Source organism: Cololabis saira, chromosome 18 (assembly GCF_033807715.1).
Source record: "Cololabis saira isolate AMF1-May2022 chromosome 18, fColSai1.1, whole genome shotgun sequence".
Classification (NCBI taxonomy): domain Eukaryota; kingdom Metazoa; phylum Chordata; class Actinopteri; order Beloniformes; family Belonidae; genus Cololabis; species Cololabis saira.
Window position 1 is genome coordinate 31,750,376 of NC_084604.1, and position 24,450 is coordinate 31,774,825.

Consider the following 24,450-nt stretch of genomic DNA (forward strand, 5'->3'; position numbering starts at 1 on the left):
TCACATCAGGATTTCCGTGGATCCATATCCTGCAGATCAGCAGCTGATCAGCTGTTGATCAGCTGTTGATCAGCTGCTGATCAGCTGCTGTCGATGTCCTGATAGACTCAGCCCAGCTGCTCGTGCGCGGGGGGACGGTCCGGGCTCGGACCGCTCCTCCACCATCTCCTCCACCATCTCTCACATCTTCACTCCCTCTGACCCGCCACAGCAGACACGAGGAAACTCATCCTCAGAAACATGCGAGGCTTCGCCGGGACATCTCGGCTCCTATTGGTCCTTCTGCTGCAGCTGCTACCTGCGCAGGTGAGCTCCTTTTCATCACTTTCACGCCTCCTAAAGGAGTTTCTGGTCTACTGACTCAAACAAGCCAAGCATTTGAAACTGAATTTATCACATGATTTATTTTTTAAATCTTTTTATCTTTATACGGGTTATCTGCAGTACTCGAGTTGTAAAAAAAAAAAAATCAGGGGCTGGTGGATTGTATCATATAGGGACAGATCATTTGTGCTGATTACAAATAATATAATATATTACAAATAATAGCACTGACCAAAACACCTGCAGAAATACTGCAGGAATGACATAGCAGCAGTTAAATGCAGCCTTCTGTAAGCTTTAAATATCCACTGGGCTTACATCAAATACATCAAAACACAACAATAAAAAACAGTTTTCTGAACTTATCAATATGACTCTGTCCTTCACAGGATAAGTAAAATGGATCACTGCAAAAACTCAAAATCTTAAGAATATTTGTCTTATTTATAGTTAAAATGTCTAATTTTAGTAAAAAAAATCTCATTACACTTAAAACAAGACTCATCACTGGAAAAAACAACAATTTTCACCTGTTTCAAGTAGATTTTCACTTGAAATAAGTAGAAAAATCTGCCAGTGGAACAAGATTTTTTTGCTTGTAATAAGAAGATAAATCTTGTCCCACTGGCAGATTTTCCTACTTATTTCAAGTGAAAATTTACCTGAAACAGATGAAAATTGTCACATTTTTCTGGTGTTATTTTTCTGGCGATGACTCTAAATGTTGAAATATCAGTAAAACCACATTCATTGATGAAATGACATAAGGGATGGAAAGGGGGGATGGCAGTTTTACAGGGGGGATGATTTGGACCGTTTTTATTTCAGGGGGGATGTCATCCCCCCTCATCCCCCCTCAACTCGGGTACTGGTTATATATGGCTTTGGGGGCGTTTGATTTGTATATGACAGTGCTGTGTGTGTGAGATGCAGATGTCAATTTCCCCGAGGGAACCTCCCAAATGGATTAATAAAGTCGTCTGAATCTGAATTTACGAATTTATGTCTTATTTATTTCTTACTAATGTATTTCTTATAAACGTTCAACATGTGGCGAAGGGCGTGAAACATCTGTCTGAGGCCTCTGATGCAACTTCATGGTTCTGTTCAGGATAAACACACGATATTTACAACATAAACTAGTATCTGGGACCAGCTGTGGGAAAAGCCATGCCAGATGTGCTTATGTAAACGGGACCTTGAGCTCTGGGTTGTGTGGTAAAATGATCTGTGATAATCTGCTACATTTTAATAAGATGAATGTAAACTAACTTTATAAACTTGTAAAATTTGCAAGAGAAAAATTGTGAGTTCACAATGATGGAAAATGAAAAATATAGGAGACTTATATATGTGAAGAAGGAAGTGTCGTGTCATTATGTTTCAGACAGGAGTCACTTTATTGCACCTTATTTGTTGCCATGGTGATAGAGAGAGCGAGGGAGAGAGAGAGAGAGAGATTTTTTTTATTATTTAATTTTTTACTTTATTTTATTATTTCAACATCATGACGGTCAGCTCTCAAACATCACAACAATAGACAAAAAAAACAATAATAAGAAAAAATAAAGGAAGAATAAGAATAAAAATAAGAATACGAATAAGAAAATAAATACATTATATGGGTATAGAGAGAAGATGAAAACACAATTAATAAAATATAGACTAAGAGAGAATAAACAAATAAATAAATAAATTTAAAATGTTCATAAAGTTCCAAAATAGGCATATCGTTAGGGGTTTTCCATAAAAGTTAAGTTCTCTACCATCATGAAGAGTTTCACTGCAATCTTTTTTTTTCATTTGTTTCTGTGATGAAAAAAAAAATCTAATTTCTTAATGAAAGGCAACAAAGTTTGGTCTAGGTCAGAGGTTTTTAATTCTGGTCCTCGGGGCCCCTGTCCTGCATGTCTGTTGCCACCTGATTCTAATTACTGGGTCTCATTAGCTTGTCATCAAGGTCTGCACAACTCTGTTGATAACACAGCTTATCACTGTGTGCTGAAAGCAGGGTAGCATCTTTCTAAAACATGCAGGACAGCGGCCCCAAGGACTGGAATTGAAAACCCTATGTCTAGATTTTAGAAAACCTATTAAGATGAGTTTCTTTTTACGATAACGATTAAAATCTGGAACTTGTACATATTTAAATAAACAGTCATGTAAATCATCCTAAAAGGCATTATCATATCCTATGAATGTATGTACATTCATAGAATTTGTGGTTTCAACATGTTCGTTGCAAAATGAACAATCAATGCAATCATGGAGATTGAGGAATGGAGAACATGAGAAGGGGTATAGTTATTTAGGAAATATATGCTGAATAGTAATGTTGGTCAGATTATGCTTCAATTAATTCTGACTATTCACCAAAAGCGAGGGGAGCTTTACATTCATGCTACTTGTACATAAATTAAATGCCATTGCAATAACAATCTGAGGTATTGTATTGACAACTGTTTTTATATTTCTTTTGATCAGTTATGCTAAATTTGGAACTAATATTCTCAAATGATAATACAGTCCCTGTACGATCCAGCAAGTGCGAGCAGCTACGAAAGTGCATAGTTAACAAGTCATTAGACAAAACAAATTAATTAAATAAATAAGAAACAGACAGAAAACAGGCAAATATCAAATCAGTTTACATTGACAAGTTATCAGCCAAACCAATCTAGCATTATTTAGGAAAGATGGAGCTGTTGAATGGTTTATTCATATGTGATCCAAATGAATAGAGCACTGATCTTACCCGCTACGTCGGCTAAGACATTGTAAGTGCATAAATCTCTCATATCACATGTTCAATTTACAAATAGATGGGAGCAGGACTTACAAAAATCCAAATGAACAAACTATTTTAATAGAGTCACACTAACAAATGTATGTGCAGTTAAAGGCGTTTAATGGCATATTTATTTAGCATCTGTCTTCAAAGACTTGGACAGCTTGACAACATATTAATGTGCACATAAAATGAGATATCATAGTAAAAATCATCACAAATCCGAAGTATAATTTATAAAATAGTTTGTTTAATCAAGACACTTTAAGTAGATGGGATTAAAAAAAGAATGACAAACAAATGAAACACTAAACAAAATATAACATGTTTTCATGTGTCAGGGAGGAACGGGAAGAAAAGTGATCCCATCGTCTCTTTTTTTAGATTACAGCTATGTGAAGCACTTCTGCACTTGGCCACACAGCTGTCTTTAACCATAATTATGTGTCTAATTTTTAAAGACACAATAAAAAAGTTAAAAATGTAAAAAAAATCTGGCAATTTGTAGCTACACACTATGCAGAAGCACAGAAATAAACATATAGCTGCCAACATGGCGGATTTCCCAAGAGCGCACCATGGCATGACGGCACAATCCCAAACCATATAGGACACTGAATAATATTTGTGACCTTGCAAATTTGCAAGAAATCTGCAGGAAAACTATAGGTTCCTGTTTTATTTGGAAGACCCATGTCATTGCGTTTTTCCCTTGTTCCCATCTGCCCTGATTGTTTCCCCTGTGTCTCGTCAAGCCCCATGTGTTTATCTTGTCTTGTCCTTCCCTTGCTCCCTGCTGGTCCGTACCGTTCTTCTCCGTCATGTTCCATGTCAGAGTTAGTTCTGGTTTTTCATGGATTGCTGTACTTTTTGTTATATAATTCATGTTTTTTGGAACTCCTGTCGCCTTGGTCTTCTGCATCTGGGTCCTACACACGCCTAGTCGTGACAAAACTCTTTCTGATCACAACAGACCGTGCATATCTGAGGCATAATTTAAGTGCTTTGCAGTGAATTAAACAATCTTACTTGTGTGACTGCTAATGAAGGTTATTTTAATTCTTCTCAAGTACTGTGTACCAAGTAGGGATGGGCGGTATGGACTAAAAAATGTATCACGATAATTTCTGGCATTTATCCCGATAACGATAAAAATGACGATAAAAAAATACCAATTCAACTCCATCTTTGTAATTATAAATCTATCTCGCTCTCAGATCCGCCATGTTTGTTACACAAAAACGTCATCAATGGGAATTTATCCTTTTTTCTTTCTTTCTTTCTTTCTTTCTTCTTTTTTCCCTTCCTTCCTTCTTTCCTCCTGCTCTCTCCTTCCTTCTTCCCTTCCTCTTTTCTCCCATCCTTCCTCCTTTCCTTGTTTTCTCCCTTCCTTCTCCCCTTTCTTCCTTCCTTCCTTCCTTCCTTCCTTCCTTCCTTCCTTCCTTCCTTCCTTCCTTCCTTCCTTCCTTCCTTCCTTCCTTCCTTCCTTCCTTCCTTCCTTCCTTCCTTCCTTCCTTCCTTCCTTCCTTCCTTCCTTCCTTCCTTCCTTCCTTCCTTCCTTCCTTCCCTCCCTCCTTCCTTCCTTCCTTCCTTCCTTCCTTCCTTCCTTCCTTCCTTCCTTCCTTCCTTCCTTCCTTCCTTCCTTCCTTCCTTCCTTCCTTCCTTCCTTCCTTCCTTCCTTCCTTCCTTCCTTCCATAAATCCGGCTTTACACAAAAACGTCATCAACGGGAATTTATCATTTTTACCACAAGATGACAAATTCTTATCGTGAGGAATTTTTTTGACGGTTTATCGTGAACGGTAAAATATCGCCCATTCCTAGTACCAAGTCCAACTCTTCTGCTTTAGGTACAGTGTGAGGCCAACTTAAAGTCTTTTCACCAGTGCACCATGTTGAATACAGCTGTTGCTTGCAGCTGGCTTGATTGGTAATTGATGCTGTACATTAAACGGCTCTGTAATATTTTGGCCGAAGCACAAGCTCGTTTACACCCAAGATAGAAATCCTACCATAAAACCTCCTGCTGTCCGAGCTGCCAAGCTGTCCATTTCAGGGGAAATTCAGAAGTGATGGTTCCCATCAGTGTTCAAAGGCGAAGAAAAGGGCAGCAGAGAGGGGAAGAGTCTTAAAAAGATTCAAAAGAGGAACAGCGCCAAGATCAACCCCTTCTCTTATGTTTCTGCTCAATTTGTTTTTCAAATATGGGGAACATTTGTCCCATTATTGAGTTTGGAGGCTTATGTGTGAGAGTTTAACAGAATTCATGCTGTTTCATGTTACTTTGTCTTTGTTTTGACTCTGTTTGTGGTGTTTAAAGGTCCCACAAGTGAAATGAGCAGCTATTCTGTGCTGTTTTTATTTGCATACTTTGAAGGTTTTAGGTTCTTGTGAAAATAAACGTTGTAGTGTTATAGCCAACTGAGAAAACAAAAGTACCCCTCTGTTCAGTTGGTTTATTTTACATGATTTTTGTCTGCCTGTCCGACAGTGGTACACTCCTGCTTCGTCATTGGTTTTACTGCATGACAGTGGGGCCCGTGGTTTATTCCCACCACTAGAGGGAGCTGTGCCACTGTTCATTTACAGCCCTAGCTGTGATGTTTCTCACCTGTGAAAGGTTTTCCAGGCCATTTCTGACCCTATTTGACTGTGATGTTAGTTTTTATCAAAATAAATCAAAGCAGGGATCTCAGCACATCCCACTTTTTACTCAATACAATTGTGTTTTGCAGATGTTACACCTTCCAGATGCGGGACAGCCCAGAGGTAAGAGTGACGCTATGGAACATTTTGCACAGTAAAACATTTTTTTTTTTACACCTGCTAGAAATGATTTAAACCAGGGGTCACCAACCTTCTTGAAACTGAGAGCTACTTCAAGGGCACTGAGTAATGCAAAGGGCTACCACTTTGATAAAACACTGCTGAAATAACAAAGTTACACAGTTTTCCTTTAATTTAACATTATTGTTAATGAAGACACTAATCATTAATGATTCATCAAAAATAATTATTCAGAATGATTAAACAAGGTAGGAAACATACATTTCAACATGCAATATTTAATTTCTTATATACCTTTCCAAAAGTTTCATTTTCAAATGATCACTTCCACAACAATTTGCAGGAAATCTTTTTCAATTTTCACAAGCCACTAACACAAGCCACAAGATTTAACAAAAATTGACTCCTTTTAAAATAAATCTTTTGATATTTACTGAAATGTCTCTCCACGAGCTTGAGGCTCCTTTTAAGAAATGAGACTCTCTAGCGCCACCCTTCACCACGACGGCCGTTGGGGGTACTGCAGCCAACAGTGAAGCCGGTGTCGGTGCTTTTTTTTCCCACCTGCTTTTTTTTCCCGGCTCCCCGTACGTGATGACGTTTCGTCTTGTGATTGGCTTTTGACCGTACGTGATGACGTTCCGTCTTGTGAAAACTGATGATTAATACATGTAATAAAGCAAATCGATAATTTAAAATGTCTATTAAGATCAAAATATTGAACTGCTTACTGCTATGCAGCAAGCAAAATATTGTTTACCCTATACTGTATACAGTAGGCTATTATTGTTCTCAGCTCACTGATGAATCTCCAATTGTCTAATGAAAATAGTCCCTAATAAATATTTTAACTCTAATATTTTTTTTAGCCTATGTCAGTAAGATCACTGATAATTCTGATAATTCCTTGTATATGTTTCTTCTCCCTTTTACCTCCACTATGATCTGCTGCTTCTGACTACCAACGCGGGGAAAAAATGCACACTTCCGGGGAAAATATTGCAGCCCGATACAATCTGGTACCCACACCGGCACGGGAGAACGGGGAGAACGCACATGCAGCGTCATGTGACGTCACATCCGCAGCCCAGCGCGGGAAATTTGGGCCCGAATTGCAGCACATTTTGCAGCACACAGCCTGTTCAAGGCAACGGAGAGATACACTAGAGGGCTCATTCTTTTTGGTTTGGAACGCTTCATCTGACATTATTACTAGAAAACTTAAAATGTATACAGACTTTTTTCATAAATCTTGCCACAATCCGGCCTCAAGCTCCTTTAAGCCTGATTTATTTAGACTGACCTGACTTTTTTCATGATTTATATATATATATATATTTTTTTTATTTACGTTTTTGTGTATTCGTTTTTGAGTTTACATCACTGTGAATGTAATTTAAAAAGAATAGCAACACAATTAAATACAATTTCAGACAGAGCTAGTTCGGGACTAGTGCTATTTTTAGAACTGGCCTGCGGGCGACTGATGCGGTTGCTGCGGGCGACCTGGTGCCCGCGGGCACTGGGTTGGTGACCCCTGATTTAATCCCTTGAGAATCCACCTGTCTTGTAGTAATGGGATTCCTGGAGGTGTTGGCCAAGAGCATGTGTCGACCTATGGAGTCGCTTGTGGAAGTGGAGCGCGAGTTCCCTGAAGAAGTGGAGTACATCTACATACCTGCCTGTGTTCCACTTTGGCGATGCTCTGGATGCTGCACGGATGAGAAGTTGGAGTGTCAATCCACCGTTGAGCGCAACACCACCTTGCAGGTGTGGCAAGCTCTGTAATGCAAGCAAGCAGTGGCGGAGCCAGAATGTATCTTTTGGGTAGGCCTGCAAAAATTTGGATGGGCCTGATTTTTTTTAAGTTGAGATGTGCGTACAAATTATAATGTGTAAAAAAATCTATCGGACCCGGACCACTGTAAATTATAGTACACCTCGTACTTAAGTCAGATTCCTATCTACAGGTATGAAATGATATACAGCAGTCCTACTGTAGACTCCACAATTAGACCTCTGTTCTGTTAAAATTCACTGTTAAGACCTAATACCAGAGGTGGAAAAAGTACAAAAATATTGTACTTAAGTAAAAGTACAAATTTTCTGCTTGAAAATTACTTAAGTAAAAGTAAAAAGTACCCATTAAGAGAATTACTTAAGTAAAAGTATAAAAGTACCTCAAATTAAATATAATAAAGTACCAAAAGTACATGGTGTAAAATGTACTTAAGTACAAAAGTAAAAAGTAAAAAGTACAAAGTACAAAATTCAAAGTACAAAATTATTTTCAAAAGGATTGCAAAGAAATGAAGAATCCAAGAAATGTACAACTCTAAATAATGGTGATATTATTACATTTTCATTTAATGTAAGACTTTAATTTGTAGCGAGTAACGACGTGTCCAATTTTATATATAGCGGATTAAAAGTACGATTTTTTTCCTTGAAAATGTAACGAAGTAAAAGTAAAAGTACAGAAAAATGAAAGTATCAATAAAAGTACAAATTCTCAAAAATCTTACTTAAGTACAATAACGAAGTACTTGTACTTTGTTACTTTACACCACTGCCTAATACGGATAAAAGAGGGAGAGAACGAAAGAGATTGAGTTTATGTCTTTGCTGAAGCTTTATTGTTTTGCTTATATTAAACAATGAGAGGCATGTTTTTCTCTATTCACTTATTGGCATAAATAAATCTTCACACCTCGCTCCGGACACAAATTCAGCACATTGGACACCTGACTGTCGCAAACATTACTCGCTTATGAGGTTCATTCATAAAGTTGGTGATTTGCAAGTGGGGTTGGGTAGTATAGAACAGATATTGAAATGTCAGACAAATGGAACATGTTAAAGTTTTGTGCTTCCCCACATAAACGCAATCATAACATGCCACGGCATGAATCTTACTGGGTGGGCAAGCTGTCAATCTGGGTGGGCCTGTGCTAGGAATGGGTGATATTTTACCGTTCACGATAAACCGTCAAAAAAATTCCTCACGGTAAGAATTTGTCATCTCACGGTAAAAACGATAAATTCCCGTTGATGATGTTTTTGTGTAAAGCTGATTTTTGGAAGGAAGGGAGAAAACAAGGAAAGGAGGAAGGATGGGAGAAAAGAGGAAGGGAAGAAGGAAGGAGAGAGCAGGAGGAAGGAAGGAAGGAAGGAAGGAAGGAAGGAAGGAAGGAAGGGAAAAAAGAAGGAAGGAAGGAAGGAAGGAAGGAAGGAAGGAAGGAAGGAAGGAAGGAAGGAAGGGAAGAAGGAAGGAAGGAAGGAAGGAAGGAAGGAAGGAAGGAAGGAAGGAAGGAAGGAAGGAAGGAAGGAAGGAAGGAAGGAAGGAAGGAAGGAAGGAAGGAAGGAAGGAAGGAAGGAAGGAAGGAAGGGAGAAAACAAGGAAAGAAGGAAGGAAGGGAAGAAGGAAGGAAGGAAGGAAGGAAGGAAGGAAGGAAGGAAGGAAGGAAGGAAGGAAGGAAGGAAGGAAGGAAGGAAGGAAGGAAGGAAGGAAGGAAGGAAGGAAGGAAGGAAGGAAGGAAAGGGGAGAAGGAAAGGAGAAAGAAAGAAAGAAAGAAAGAAAGAAAGAAAGAAAGAAAGAAAGAAAGAAAGAAAGAAAGAAAGAAAGAAAGAAAGAAAGAAAGAAAGAAAGAAAGAAAGAAAGAAAGAAAGAAAGAAAGAAAGAAAGATAAATTCCCATTGATGACGTTTTTGTGTAACAAACATGGCGGATCTGAGAGCGAGATAGATTTATAGTTACAAAGATGGAGTTGAATTGGTATTTTTTTATCGTCATTTTTATCGTTATCGGGATAAATGCCAGAAATGATCGTGATACATTTTTTAGTCCATACCGTCCATCCCTAGCCTGTGCACATCCAGGCCCACCCATAGATCCGCCCCTGCAAGCAAGTATGCTGTATCTTTACATACAGGTAAAATGTTGATCATTTTGCTTAGGTTTACCTTTCTCTTGTTTCCTAAGGTGATGCGGATTCTTCCCATAGTGTCTATGCAACATGTGGAGCTGACATTTGTGGAGCATCAGCAGTGTGAATGCAGGTACATTACAGATGAGTCTCTCTGACAAACCCCTTATGTAATTTTATTTTTCCTGAACAGTAACCTGCATGTTGTTTCTTGTGCTGACTTGTTTTAGACCCAGTCAGAAGCATCACCATGACAACAGGTTAGCAAAGAAGAAACATTTTATCTGTCAGATCTGAACACGTATGGAGATTTCCTCTGTGATGGACTAGCGTGCTCACCCTGCCCCCTGATAGGACTGAAGTATCTTCATTGTCCTACTCTCCTCCCACACAGCAGCAGCAAGTCTATGAAAAACAGACCGAGAAGACGGAAACACAAGAAGACAGCCAGCAAATGTGGAAAGTAAGAGGCCAATTGTACTCTTGTGGCGTTCACGCACGTGCACGGTTTCCTGATGTTTGGACCTTTACAGCTCCATTTGTCAGTGTTTGCCTTCATGCTGTCTGACTACCAAGGACATAAAAAAGGTTAAACATTATCACGAAATATAAACTTTCTGCTGCTTCACTCCTCTTTTCTGCAGAACTATAATTCAAAACACTTCTAATGTAAGGCCACAGGTTACTTTTTCAGCACTGTGACTGAGGCCATTGCCACCGTCAGAGGTGTCAAAAGTATTCACATTCATTACTCAGGTAGAAGTATAGATACTAGAGTTTAAAAATACTCCTGTAGAAGTTGAAGTATCAACTCAAGTTTTTTACTCAAGTAAAAGTATAAAAGTACTGGTTTCAAAACTACTTAAAGTATAAAAGTAAAAGTAATGTAAGAGGGAAAAAGCCATTAAGGACAAAAGCCATTGAAAATGAATTAGTATAATGCAAATATATTAAAGAACCATGTGTACTATTGAGCATTAACATGTGTTTCAGAGAGCAGAAGATATGATGACTAGTTGCCTATAAGTATTGTAATGGTGCAAAAAGTCAAACTTTAGAGGCATGTTATCATTTATCCTAATGTTTATTGTAATTTACATCCAAGTTTAGTTGCAGGAATCTGAGGGAACGGATGTAAGAACAAAACTGGACAAGAACATCTGAAACAACCACAACCAAGTTCACTCTATCCGGATGGAGCAATTTAACTGGATAGTTTTTTTTAAAGGCCGAAATGAAATAGAGTAATGAGGCTGTTTTTAAAATGTAAGGAGTAAAAAGTACAAATAATTGCGTGAAAATGTAAGGAGTAAAAGTAAAAAGTCGTCTGAAAAATAAATACTCCAGTGAAGTATAGATAACCAAAATTTCTACTTAAGTAAGGTAACGAAGTATTTGTACTTCTACTATTTGGTACTATTTGTACCTCTGGTCCCCGTCAACCAAGGACTGATAATCCAGACATTAAATCAGAAATAACCATAGTCACAGTCAAACATTAAGAATATATCAAGTATCAACGGGATGCAGACGTGTTCATATTACTGGTAAGTAAAGCTCAGTGCTGTTTTTAGCAAAAGCTGACATGTAACAGGATATCCATTTGGACAGATTTCTACTTTTCCCTCCCTTTCTTAAATAAATGTCAGAAAATAAACCTCCAATAAGTAGTGAGAAGCTATTCTGAGCAAACACTATCGACCACAACGGTTATCTTGTGAACTGGTCGTACTAAAGTGGCATTCCAGCTGTGTGTGAAAATCCTTTTTTCCATCTTATCTCGGAGCATAGCTGAGACTTAGAAACAGTCATTGGTGGCTTTAGAAAAAGAGGGAGCTCACCACCATGAACAAAGCTGGAGAGTATCATCTTCTCTGGGCTGCTGGTATCATTCAAGTTGGTTGAAATGTACATGATCTTATCAGATTTTATGTTATTAGTTCAGAGTTACTAGTGAAGTCAAAGTGTTTTATAAATGCTGTTTACCGTACACTGAAACTAAATGGTCCTAAAGTACAACACAATTTCAGAAAGCACAACAAAATTCATGAATACAAATGTCAAGAAACGAAAGTTACGCCTGTAACTACGGTTCTATGAGTCCCGGATGACCGCCAGGCGGTGCTGTAAGCACTGGATATCTCCCCCTCGCGCATGCGCATGTCGAGTACAATACCAACAATGTCACGTCACCCGTGACCCCTGCATGACCCCCGGAAGGGTATATCTTCCGGCGTCAGCATGGGATCGGCTCCTAGAATCTTCTCGCGAGAGCACGAGGATTCGGAGTGACCGGCAGGCCTGGCGGTCATCCGGGACTCATAGAACCGTAGTTACAGGCGTAACTTTCGTTCTATTTCGTCCCTACTGACCGCCAGGCGGTGCTGTAAGCACTGGATGACGAATACCAACAATGTCACATAGAATCCCGGTCACATACCACACTGATCAGGGGCAGAAGGACCCGGGAGTAGAACCACGCCCAATGGTTGGGGAGTGGCGACATTGATCCGGTAAAACCTGGAGAACGTGTCTGGCGACGTCCACGAAGTCGCGGTGCAGATGTCCTCCAGAGGCACCCCCTGCAGGGCAGCCAAGAAGCTGCGACGCTTCTGGCCGAGTGGCACCTCACCCCCACTGGTAAGGGGCGGCCACTGGCCCTGTGGGCGCGCTCGACGGTGTCCACCACCCAGTGGGACGGCGCTGTCCAGAAACAGCACGCCCCCTGTTGGGGCCACCATGGCAGAGAACAAGCTGCTCCGACCGTCGCACAGGCGCGGTAGCATAAGCAGCAAGGGCCCGTACGGGGCACAAAGGGCTCGGCCCACTCTCTGCAGGACCTAGGGCAGGAACGCCACGTTCGGCCACAACATAGCCCCTGAGCTGACTGACAGGGCATGTAACTCATCGACTCGCCGATGTCATGGCGAGGAGAAAAGCTATCTCCGTAGAGAGCCACTTCAGGCCCACCCGGGCCAAGGGCCCAAAAGGGTGGAGAAGAGAGGGCACCTAGCACCATGGGCAGGTCCCACACTGCTCGGGGGTTTATATTCATGTTTATGTTCAGGTTCTCTGGAAAGCGTCTAGAGACAACATCTGTTGTATTAGACGCTATATAAAAATCGAATGGAATCGAAAACTGGGGCCTTTGGGCCCCTCGGGGGGGTGGGGGGGCGTAGCCTCAGAGCCCCCCTGAGAAAGAGAAACCAGCCGGTGGCACCCCACGGTGGCATTCTCAACCAGGGCATGTTGCGATGAAATGACCGCCACATGCACCCTTAAAGTGGACTGAGCACGGCCACCATCCAGGAGGGACCGAAAGGAACCCCAGGATCGTGGCCACGGGGCAAAGAACAGGGTCCTCTGCCCCGTCTGCACACCAGGCAGAGAATCTCCCCCACTCGCACTCATACCAGAGGCGGGTGGGAGGCACATGGGCATTCGAGATGCCAGCCCTGACGGGTTCAGGACAGCTTGACAACAATGGGTCGGGCGCCGCAGCGGCCAGACTCAGAGCCAAAAACGACGGGGTCGGGGTGCAAAACCTGAATCCCCGGCTGGAAAAGACGGTCCCTCTGGGGGGCGTCATGTCGTGTCGCAGCAGAGCCTCCGCAGCAGTGGAAACTACGTTTCCCCGGTCGGAAGGGGGCCACCAAGAGGAGCCCGTGAGCCCTCTGGGGGACCCTCTGCAAAGGCGGCTTGCGCCGGGAGAGGAAGTCCGTCACCCGGTTCCTGTCTCCAGGCAGGAACATTGCCCGAAGGCCGGGCAGGCGAGGAGCTGTCCACGCTAGGAGGCCCCGGAACACCTGCAGCAGCTGTGCAGAGTCGGGGCCCCCTCTGGTGGCCGATCAAGGAACAGTGGACACACTGTCCGACCGACCCGGCACGTGCCTCCCCCACAGGAGTTGCAAAAAATGTTAGTGTGAAGTGCAGAGCCCAGAGCTCCAGCACGTTGATGTAGCGCGTGCGGACCCGGGAGGACTACTGATGACAGCCTCCCGGCAGGGAGGGGAAAGCGCCTAAGGGCACACCCCTCAGCCGGAATGTCCCGCCTCTTCAGGGTGCAAGGGTATAGACACACACCCGCGAAACCCTGACCAGCCTGCGCCCGTGCCTCTTGGCATCCAGGCGAGGCTGTCCAGCCACATTGCAGGGGGCGTAGCGACAGCAGGCCCAAAGGTATAAGAGGGGCAAGGGTTGCCATCACGCACCTGGTGAAAAAAGTCCTCGGTGACAGGGAGAGCCCGCACAGGAACACCCTGAACCGACAACGGTGGCCCCGGTAGGCGAGCCCCCGGAACCACCGGTGACGTGCCGCGACCGGCACGTGAAACAAGCGCCCTGTAGGTCCACAGTTGCAAACCACTTCCTCCTGACCAACGCAGAGCATCTGCTGTGGTCAAGCCTCCGGAAGGGCAAGACCTTCATGTATTCGTCGAGGTCCCTCAAGTCCAAGATGGGACGACGTCCGTCGTCTCTCTTGCTGACGAGAAAGTAGCTCAAGTAGAACCCCCAGGCCGCGGCGGGGGGTCCACCGGCATGATGGCGCTTTTGGCCAGTAGGGCGGGCAACACCTGAGCCCGAGCCGGAATGTTTGCCGGGTCTCTGACGATGGTCATCTCAACCCGGCCGGAGATAGGAGGCCGGTGTCGGAACTGCAATACGTACCCCCGGGCTAGGGTGGAAACCACCCGGGCCCCAATGAGCAGGCAGCCCAGTAACCGAGCTGCTGCCGGAAAAGTAGCTGACGACCGGCTCCGTGGCCTTAGCGCCGTCTCCCCCGGGCTCCGGACGTCCCGGGGGGGCGACGGTCGGGATCAACGCCCCGACGCTGGTGGGACGGTCCGCGCACAGGGGGGCGAAAGTCACCAGCAGGCTGACTCACAGACCGCTGAAAGCCGCGCCGGCCGCCGTGGGCAGGCGGCCGGGGGCGAGGCCCGGGGGCCGGTGAAGGGCCTCCCGGTGTACAGGAGGCGGCCGCACCCCTGTGAAGGTGCACCAGCCGCTGCCTGGTCTCATCAGCCAGGGCGGTGCGGTTCAGAGCTTCCAGGGCAGTTGCCCCAAACAGCTCCCCCGGTTCTGCCGGTGCCTGACGAAGAACCCTACGAGCAGTCTCCGTCAGGGGTGACTGCGCCAGTCAGACATGACGGCGCGTGTGCACCAGGGTGGACATCAGCCGCCCCAGTTCCCTCGTTTGGGAGGCAAAAAGCCTGTAGGGATATGTCACACATGTCCTGTGTGGAATCATCCACCCGTGCATCCTGCAGGGAGGTGGAGAGAGCCAGTAGCAGATGAAAAAAGGGTGTTCCCCAGCCAGCCGATGCGTGCCGCTGTTTCATAAGCCTTACAAATATGCCCATCAGTAACCCTACTCTGGGTAGAGGGGCACTTGGGATCTGGCTTCAGAGCCTCATCAGGAGCCACTATCAGTGCTGCAATGGAGGGCTCGATGGGGGGGGCATGTGGTGGAGACCAGCCACAGCAGCGTCCTCCATCGCCGTCAGAGCACGGTCATCAGCCGGCTGTGACATCTCTCCAGCATGAGTGCAGCTCCCTCAAAAAATCCGACGAAGGCGGAATGGTGAATCCCACCGGAGAAGGATTGCGCCTGTGGAAGGCGCTAGAGGCCACCTCCGCACGCGGTGCATCCAGCTGCAAGTGTGCCAGGGCAGTGCGGATAATGCTCTGCACGGAGGAACAAACCGTCCCCTCCCGAGAGCTCTGGGCAGATGAGTGCGAGGAGAACCCCGAGCGCTGTGAGGCCGGGTCCCCTGATGACACGTTGAAGTGGCTCGCCGAGGCTGCAACGGAGATGGCGTCCTCCGGCAGCGGCGGTGGCGACCCCAGAGCAAACTCTGGCATGGCAGGTTCCACCTGGCCAGTACCAGGTTGCAGATTGAGGAGGAGCGCCTTCATCTGCTCCATGTCGGCAGCCAAGCGATCTACCTTCGAGGAGAGCTGGCTCGTCATCCGCCGTCGTTTGGGGGCCCCCACCACTCTCTTTGCCGATCGCTTCAGAGAAGACTGCGGCTGGGATGAGGGGAGGCTGGCCGACGGCCCCGGCTGCTCAGGGCCCAGGCATGACACGCAGAGGTCCTGGTCAACCGCAGGATCCAGGGCGGCCATGCACGCTGAGCATGAACGCTCCATCACAGCGACCGGTGGGAGAGGGAGCGGACACGCTGCCGTCGCCACGGATGTGCTGGCAGGAGAGAGGAGCGGACACGCTGCGTCACCACGTAGGTGTCAGTGGGAGAGGGGAGCGGAAACGCTGCCGTCACCACAGCGAGCACGCTGCCGTCACCACCGATATGCAGGTGGGAGAGGGGAGGGCCACGCTGCCGTCAATACGGGTGTGTCAGTGGGAGAGGGGAGCGGAAACGCTGCCGTCACCACAGCGAGCACGCTGCCGTCACCACCGATATGCAGGTGGGAGAGGGGAGGGCCACGCTGCCGTCAATACGGGTGTGTCAGTGGGAGAGGGGAGCGGAAACGCTGCCGTCACCACAGCGAGCACGCTGCCGTCACCACCGATGTGCAGGTGGGAGAGGGGAGGGCCACGCTGCCGTCACCACGGCTATGAGAAAAGGCAAAAATAGGCGTCTTTACTCAAAAAGAAGAGAACAATCCTCTCTCGTTTCTTTCCTTTTTTTATTTTTTCAAAAGAAAAAAATAATCTGCAAGGAAAAAATAATGTTGTCACATTAATAAAGTGGGAGAGGGAGCGAAACGCTGCCGTCACCACAAATGAGCCGGTGGGAGAGGGGCGTGGCCTCCACCACGGCTGTAAGAAAGACCAAAAAAGGTGTTTGTATTGTTTTTTCAAAAGAAAAAAATAATCCTTTTCTGTCTTCTTTTTTTTTTTTTTTTTCCCAAAGAAAAAAATAATCTGCAAGGAAAAAATAATGTTGTCACATTAATAAGTGGGGAGAGGAAGCGAAACGCTGTCTCCCCGCAGATTGTGATCAGGTGTCAGGCGCAGCTTGACAGCTTACCTTCTGTCAGCTGGGCAGGGGGGCGGGGCGGGGAGACGCCGCCGCCGCCGCAACGAACACCAATAAATACCGCGTGGCCACAGCCTCTCGGAGGACGACAGAGATCGTTACTCCTACCTTACGGCACGAAGCTGCACAGAGGCCGGCGGTTTTAGGGAGGAAAAAAAGGAGCTTCACAAAGCTCCTATTTCCGTCCCGTACTTCAGACGCGCGATGCGAGAAGAAAAAAGGAGCCGATCCCATGCTGACGCCGGAAGATATACCCTTCCGGGGGTCATGCAGGGGTCACGGGTGACGTGACATTGTTGGTATTGTACTCGACATGCGCATGCGCGAGGGGGAGATATCCAGTGCTTACAGCACCGCCTGGCGGTCAGTAGGGACGAAATAGAACTAATTTTAGGAGAAAAAAAAATGATAAGAACAACGAAGTTGGAAACATCCCAAAAAACATCTTGCTTTGTTTTTTAAGATATCTTTTCTAAAATTTTACATTTCTTAAAGTTTTTTTTAATTACTAAAATATTGTTCTAATATTCAAAATCGAATTGTGTTTTTGTTGTTTTGTTAAATATAATGTTTTTGGGTTTTTTGTGTGTATTTTAAGTGATTTCTTTTTCTTCTTTTTTTTGCATTTTCTGAAATGGGGATATTTTGCTCAGCATTGTTCCAACTTTGAGGTTGAATCAGACTTTTCTTACAGTTCATAGACTGACCACTATGGGCTGAGTCCTTACCTGATAACATAACTTAAAAATATATTTCTGCTTTAAAGTTGGCTTTTTAACGTGAGCAAAGGAGATTGACTTGCTTCTGGAGCCTCTAGTGGTCATTCAGGGAACTGTACGTTGTGGACCCCTTCGGAGAGGAAAACTGGACTGGTGGACTTTATTTCTTTTACTTCAGGGCCACAAATGAAATGTATTCTATCTTGCAAAAAATACACAATTACACAATCTTCAGTACGTGAAAAATACTCCCATGGGGTTTTACTTCCTGGAAAGTTCCCAGTGTGCGACTGATCAGTCTTCCTCCCATACTGTATCCCCTAATGGCAGCTGACCACTTTCTGTTCATGCCATTGCTTAATTCAGTGGTTCCCAAACTTTTTTTGCCAGGCCCCCCTTTTTGTACATAACAGAATTTTTGAGCCCCCCCCGACCCAAACACAGACACACACATCTTTTGCATTCAAATGCGACTGCAATTTATTTCATATATTGAACATATGTGTGAAAAAACTGTCCATCTCTGTAAAAATAGATTTTCAACCTGACCAGCTCACAGAGATTGAAACAACAACAAACAGGAGCCAAAATCTGAACATTTGCTCTACAAAAATTACACCTTTAATCCCCACACCTTTTCAGTGATGTGAGTGGGCTTGCTTCATGTGTGCAACACATTTCTTTTTTTTTTTTCCTTTTTACTGTACAATACAGTATGCATTACTTTCAACATATTTTTGAAAAACAGCAGCAACAGCTAAACAAATAATCAAAATTTCAACAATTGCTCTGCAAAAATGTCAGTTTTAATCCCCACACCTTTTCAGTGAGTGGGGTGGACTTGTTTTTATGTTACAGATCCTCTCAAACCGGGGTTGCAGGTGAGAAACTGCCACATGCATCTTCCTTCCAGTAGCACCGGGTAGTTGTGGGGCCTGAAGCAGCAGGTCCCCGGTTAGATTCCCGCCGGCCAGACCATTACTTTATGTCATTCCCCTTCTCTCTTCCCCCCTGTCTCTCTCTCACTGCACATATGTGTTGAAGGCGAAATCTTAAAGAAATAAATAATCTTAAATTATTATTATTTTTTTTTAATTAATCTACCTTCCAACCTCGCCGCGCCCCCTAGCCCCCAGTTTGGGAACCACTGGCTTAATTGCTTTTATAGTGGTAATATGCAGTGTTCTTCTACCCTGGTTGTCAGGGTAATGCTGTCCTGAGTGTTTTAGATGTTGCTCTGCTCTAACACAGCTGGCGGTATTTGTGGATCATTGACACACTTGTGTAGACGTCGAGGACACGCTGATGTGGATCCCATCCTTTGAGTCAAGAGGAGCAACATCTAAAATATGCAGAACAGCAGACCCTGAGGACCAGGGTTGAAGAACATTGACTACGTTTACATGCAGTCAAAATTCGGGTTATTGCTAATATTCCGGTTACTGAAACATTTGGAATATTCCGTTTACATGGTGATTAATCATTTGGCATATCTGGATCAAACCAGCGACGCGCGGAGAACATCATGACGCAATTCCCGTCATTTCCGCTTCTTCTTCCTGTATCCAAATTCAAAACAAATCCTGCTTCGCGCAACTTTTCGCTCACCTTCTTTTAAATCTGGCTATCCCGGTACTTTCTACCGTCTACAAATGCAAAAATGTTCATATCCTTCATTACATTTATGAAGTGATTAGTCTCCTCCTCACTCCAAAAGTGTGGCGTGGTGTTGCGTTTCGCGTGTTTAGAAGTACGTCATGGACTCAAAAGACCAGGGGTGCGTCCGAAATAGCATACTTCCACCCTAATGAGTATGCAAATGAGTGTGCGAGATTTTTTAGTGTGTCCGAAACATTAGAACGTACTCAATAGTGTGCACTATTCATACTCATTCTGGAGAATTTTTTTAGTGTGGATTGTTGGACACTAGCCGAGCAGAAACTTCCCACAATGCAATGCAGCGGCATTTGGTTGCTAAGTGATACGTATATGTCATATGTATAATATTAACTATAATAGTATTATTATATAATATTAATATTATAATAATCATATTTAATAATAATATATAATGTCATCTTGTTTCGGCCAGAATAAACGGGAAAGAGCGGAGCGGTGCTGCTACTGCTACCACGGTAACAACCCCTCATATTCGGGTTTTTAAAAACCCGATGAGCAAATTCGGGTTATTCAAAGGGGTTATTGGTGTTTACATGGCCTTGCAAATTTGGGTTATTGCCAATATTCGGGTTTTAAAAGGGTTATTGATGCATGTAAATGCAGTCACTGGTAATACTGTCCTTTGTGCTAACAACCTCCATACCAGCACATACTACATTGTATTCAGAACAGTCCATTTTTGTATAAAAATCCACTGTAATATTTATTAGAGACCCATGCAGACTGAGATATGCAAAATCCCGCATGAAGAGTCTGAGTCAGTCAAATCACTGGGGGGGTCTCTGAGAGTTATAGCCTCATTACAATGGAGACAAAATTAATTTCCCCGTCTCAGCTCAGAGAGCTGAACTCACGGTCATAAATGTGGGAGACATTTCAAACTAAAAGACCATAACTATGAGATAAAAGTTTTATTTGTAATACTGAAACCTCATAATAGCTTCATTTGAGCTGGTTATTCCATTCAGTCCTTCAACTTGAATCACTTTATGGAGTATTTTGGCTTGAGGAAATGTCAGTTTGTCCATAAAGCATTCAATAATCATCATTACTAGTATTTGAAGTGTTACTTCCAAAGCTTTCCCTCTTAAGGAACAAGAAACTAATTAAAGTAACTAGGTCAGCTGCTTGTATTACCACCTGCAGTGTGTCACCATCTCCTCTGTTCACGAGGAGAAAGCAGCAAAAGAAAGTGCAGCGGAAGAAAGAAATGCACACAGATATTTTTGAATCCAAAGAACTTAAATAGAAAGCAGCTGAATTGCTTTTTTTGGTGCTTTAAAATATTTTACCTCATACACGAAAGGATTCGTCACTTCTAGCGGACTAGTTCCAAGCCTGAAACTCTTCACAAGTCTGTAAAAGTCCTGTGGATAGGAGGTGAAATGTCTTCATGAATCATGAAACCAAATCAGTTTGCTTTCTATTTAAGCACCAAGGATTACCCTGACCTGAATGACTGAGGATCATCATCATCATGTATGATGGAATTGAGGTCACTGTGGGGGAAGGTGGTTTTCCAACTGTTTATCTCGTGTCCCACAAAACCATTTCAGGAATGTGTTTGGCCTTGTTGTTCTGGTTTTTTAATGATACTTTGACTTGCCCTGGCTTCCATTTCTTCTATACTTGGGGCCACGGATGCATCATCTCATAACCCTGTACTTAGTGGTCAAGGGACCACACAGTTGTTGCAGAGGTTTAATGTCTTCCATCAGACTCAGAAGGCCCAAACTGCACATAAAACCTGAAGGGCAAACACGTGAGTTTGCTTTCATGATGAAGACGACGAGCGTCCTGAATTGAACGGGTAGGCTTGTCCTTGTTTGTTCAGGACAGGGGTTGGCAACTCAAAATGTTGAAAGAGCCATATTGGACCAAAAACACAAAAAATAAATATGTCTGGAGCCGCAAAAAATGAAAAGTCTTGTATCAGCCTTAGAATGAAGGAAACACATGCTGCATGTTTCTATATTAGTTAGAACTGGGGGAAGATTTATTTTTTTCATTATGCACTTTGAGAAAAAAGTCGAAATGTTGAGAAAAAGTCAAAATTTCGAGAAAAAAGTCAAAATAATAATAATAATAATAATAATAAGCTTTATTTGTATAGCACCTTTCCAAACACAGTTACAAGGTGCTTTTACAAGAGCAGAATTAAAAGGCAGAATTCAATAAAATGACAAAAATATAAAAACATAAGAACATAGAAATACAATAAAACATTAGAAAATACTAACATTGGATATTATAGAGTACATTATTAGATGTTAAGTAAAAGCACATTTAAAAAAGTGTGTTTTTAAAAGAGATTTAAAAATGGACAGAGATGTTGCTCGCCTGATCTCCGGAGGATCTCAGGCTACAAGTCGAAATGTTGAGAAAAAAGTCAAAATGTCGAGAAAAAAGTCAAAATGTCAAGATTAATGTTGACGTACAATCTCGAGAAAAAAGTCGAAATGTTGAGAAAACAGTCGAAATGTCGAGAAAAAAGTCAAAATTTCGAGAAAAAAGTCAAAATGGCGAGATTAAAAAGGAAAGGAAAAAGGAAGAAAAAAAGAGAAAAAAAAGGAAAAAATTAAGAAAAAAGAAAAAAAGGACTAAGAAAAAAAAGGAAAAAAAGAAAAAAAAAGAGAAAAAAAGGATGGAGTCGCAAAAAATGAAAAGTCTTGTATCAGCCTTAGAATGAAGGCAACACATGCTGCATGTTTCTATATTAGTTATAACTGGGGGAAGATTTTTTTTTCATTATGCACTTCGAGAAAAAAGTCGAAATGTCGAGAAAAAAGTCGAAATGTTGAGAAAAAAAGTCAAAATGTTGAGAAAAAGTCAAAATGTTGAGAAAAAGTCAAAATCTCGAGAAAACAGTCGAAATGTCGAGAAAAAAGTCAAAATTTCGAGAAAAAAGTCGAAAAAATGAAAAGTCTTGTATCAGCCTTATAATGAAGGCAACACATGCTGCATGTTTCTATATTAGTTATAACTGGGGGAAGATTTTTTTTTCATTATGCACTTCGAGAAAAAAGTCGAAACGTCGAGAAAAAAGTCAAAATGTTGAGAAAAAAGTCAAAATGTTGAGAAAAAAGTCAAAATGTCAAGATTAATGTTGACATACAATCTCGAGAAAAAATGTCGAAATGGTCAGAAAACAGTCGAAATGTCGAGAAAAAAGTCAAAATTTCGAGAAAAAAGTCGAAATGTCGAGATTAAAAAGGAAAGGAAAAAGGAAGAAAAAAAGAGAAAAAAGGAAAAAATTAAGAAAAAGAAAAAAGGACTAAGAAAAAAAGGAAAAAAGAAAAAAAAAGGAGAATTAAAAGAGAGAAAAAAGAAGAAAAAAAGGAAAAAAAGAAGAAAAAAAGGGAAAAAAAGGTCAAACATTTTTGAAAAAGCTCCAGGAGCCACTAGGGGGGCGCTAAAGAGCCGCGGGTTGCCGACCCCCGGTTCAGGAGGTTGATCTCGAGCTCTGTTACAGTTATGATAACTGCTGCTCCACGCAGAGCCTCAGTCGTACAGCGCTCTGGCCTCTTCAGTGATTGAACCTGTTGCTCTCTTGACCTATTTTGTAATCCATTATGTCAAAGTGATTATTTTTATCAGGCTACGATTGTGTCTGGCACCTTAGTGACTCCGTCATCTTAAGAAGCAAGTGTTCTCTTGTTTGTGGGCTCTGTGGAGATCATGACGCAGATGTGGCCCTACAAAATAAATTACCAGTACTTAAGGTAGAGACAGGTTTTGGTCCAAACAATATTCTCCAGTCTTTTCTACAAACAGTGAAACTGATGTTCCTATTACGTTTAGTTGAGTAATAAATAATTTGTCCCTATTCAGTAAAATTCAATAACTGATTCTTAAAATATTGCCGTCTGAATATGGTTTTATTTCCTGTTCAAGGTCTTATCTACAATTACATCGCTGCAACTTTATCGATGGAGGAGAGATGAGCAACAATCAATCAATAAATTAAACTGAACTCTGTCTAGTGAAAAGTGTTATGAATGAATGCTCTGTTATGGGGGTCGGAAGTATTTGAAATATCCTAAATATCAACATTGAACATCAATATTGAAACGGCTGATGTGTTTTTGATAGATATTCTGCACCAAGATGAACCTGCTCTTACATGTTTCTTTTTGTCTTTTCAGGTGCCAGTTCCCCCCAAACCAGATAAATCTTCACTGATTTCACTTAAAGTTTCATTTGGAGCAATGGACTACAGCACATATACCTTTTCACCCTCTGAACATACTTTGTGCTGCATCTGTCAAACACCAAGTTTTCCATCTTGCGAATGTCAGTCTTTGTGTTTTTCTTACTTATTTGAAAAAAAGAAAAAAAAAGAAAAAAAAATCTCATATGTTTGCAAAAACACTTTGATCCCGACTGCTCTTTCTTTTTAACTTAAATCTATTCAGTGCTTTTTATCTATCTGTTTGTTGTGTGAGGTTTGGAAACATATACTGTACACAAGATGTGTTTATTTCCACTTTAATTGACAAAACTAGCTCTTATGACAAAAAGACAATTAAAAAAATACATAATCTGTGTGACGTGCATGTAAACTTAAATGTTATTTAGTGTCTTTTGATAAACACTGATTATAAAACACAATATAAGATGTGCTCATTAAATAAATGTGCAGTCATACTACAAATAGAAGGATCCTTTGTGTTATCCACATCTGCATTTGACAACCAAGGTGTCTAACATGTGAGATGAGAACCCTGGGACTTCTTTATCTGACAAAGCTCCTGAGTAAATTCAATGCTTGAATAGTACAACAGGTTATTGTTATGGATTGGTTTGCTATGCAGACTCAGCCTTGCACAGACATGATAGAGGTGTGGTTAGATTGAACAGAAAACTTTTCCTCATGCTGTATTTCACAAAAAAAAAGGGAGAGTCAAGGTTATCAAACACGTGATCACTTGTACTATGACTAAAAATGAAACCCAGCTGAGGTTTTCTTTCAGATTTCAAATCTAACATCAGTTTCTCTACAAAAACTGGTCCAGGACTGTTAGGTAGGAGCACTGGGTGATAAAATGGGGAAAAAACCGGGATAAAAATATAAAAAATAATAAAAATAAAAAATAATAAAATAAAAAATAAATAAAATAATAAAAAAAATAAAAATAAAATAAAGAATAAAAAAATAAAATAAAAAATAAAAAAATAAAATAAAAATAAAATAATAAAAATAAAAAAAATAAAAAAATAAA

At 42.3% G+C, this 24,450-nt stretch overlaps 1 protein-coding gene across 2 annotated transcripts; it reads left to right on the forward strand.

Annotated features, from left to right (window-relative positions):
- The first annotated feature begins 206 nt into the window (after window positions 1-206).
- LOC133418354 (vascular endothelial growth factor A-like) lies at window positions 207-23,845 on the forward strand. 2 transcript variants are annotated; one of them, XM_061706954.1, is made up of 7 exons: window positions 207-306; window positions 5,848-5,881; window positions 7,473-7,669; window positions 9,882-9,958; window positions 10,056-10,085; window positions 10,220-10,288; window positions 23,374-23,845. In XM_061706954.1, the coding sequence occupies exons 1-7, from the start codon at window positions 241-243 to the stop codon at window positions 23,408-23,410; spliced, it is 510 nt and encodes a 169-aa protein (XP_061562938.1). In that variant the 5' UTR covers window positions 207-240; the 3' UTR covers window positions 23,411-23,845. The 2 variants fall into 2 exon arrangements, with proteins under 2 accessions (XP_061562938.1, XP_061562939.1); XM_061706955.1 differs by having other exon boundaries at window positions 10,223-10,288.
- The last annotated feature ends 605 nt before the right edge of the window (window positions 23,846-24,450 follow it).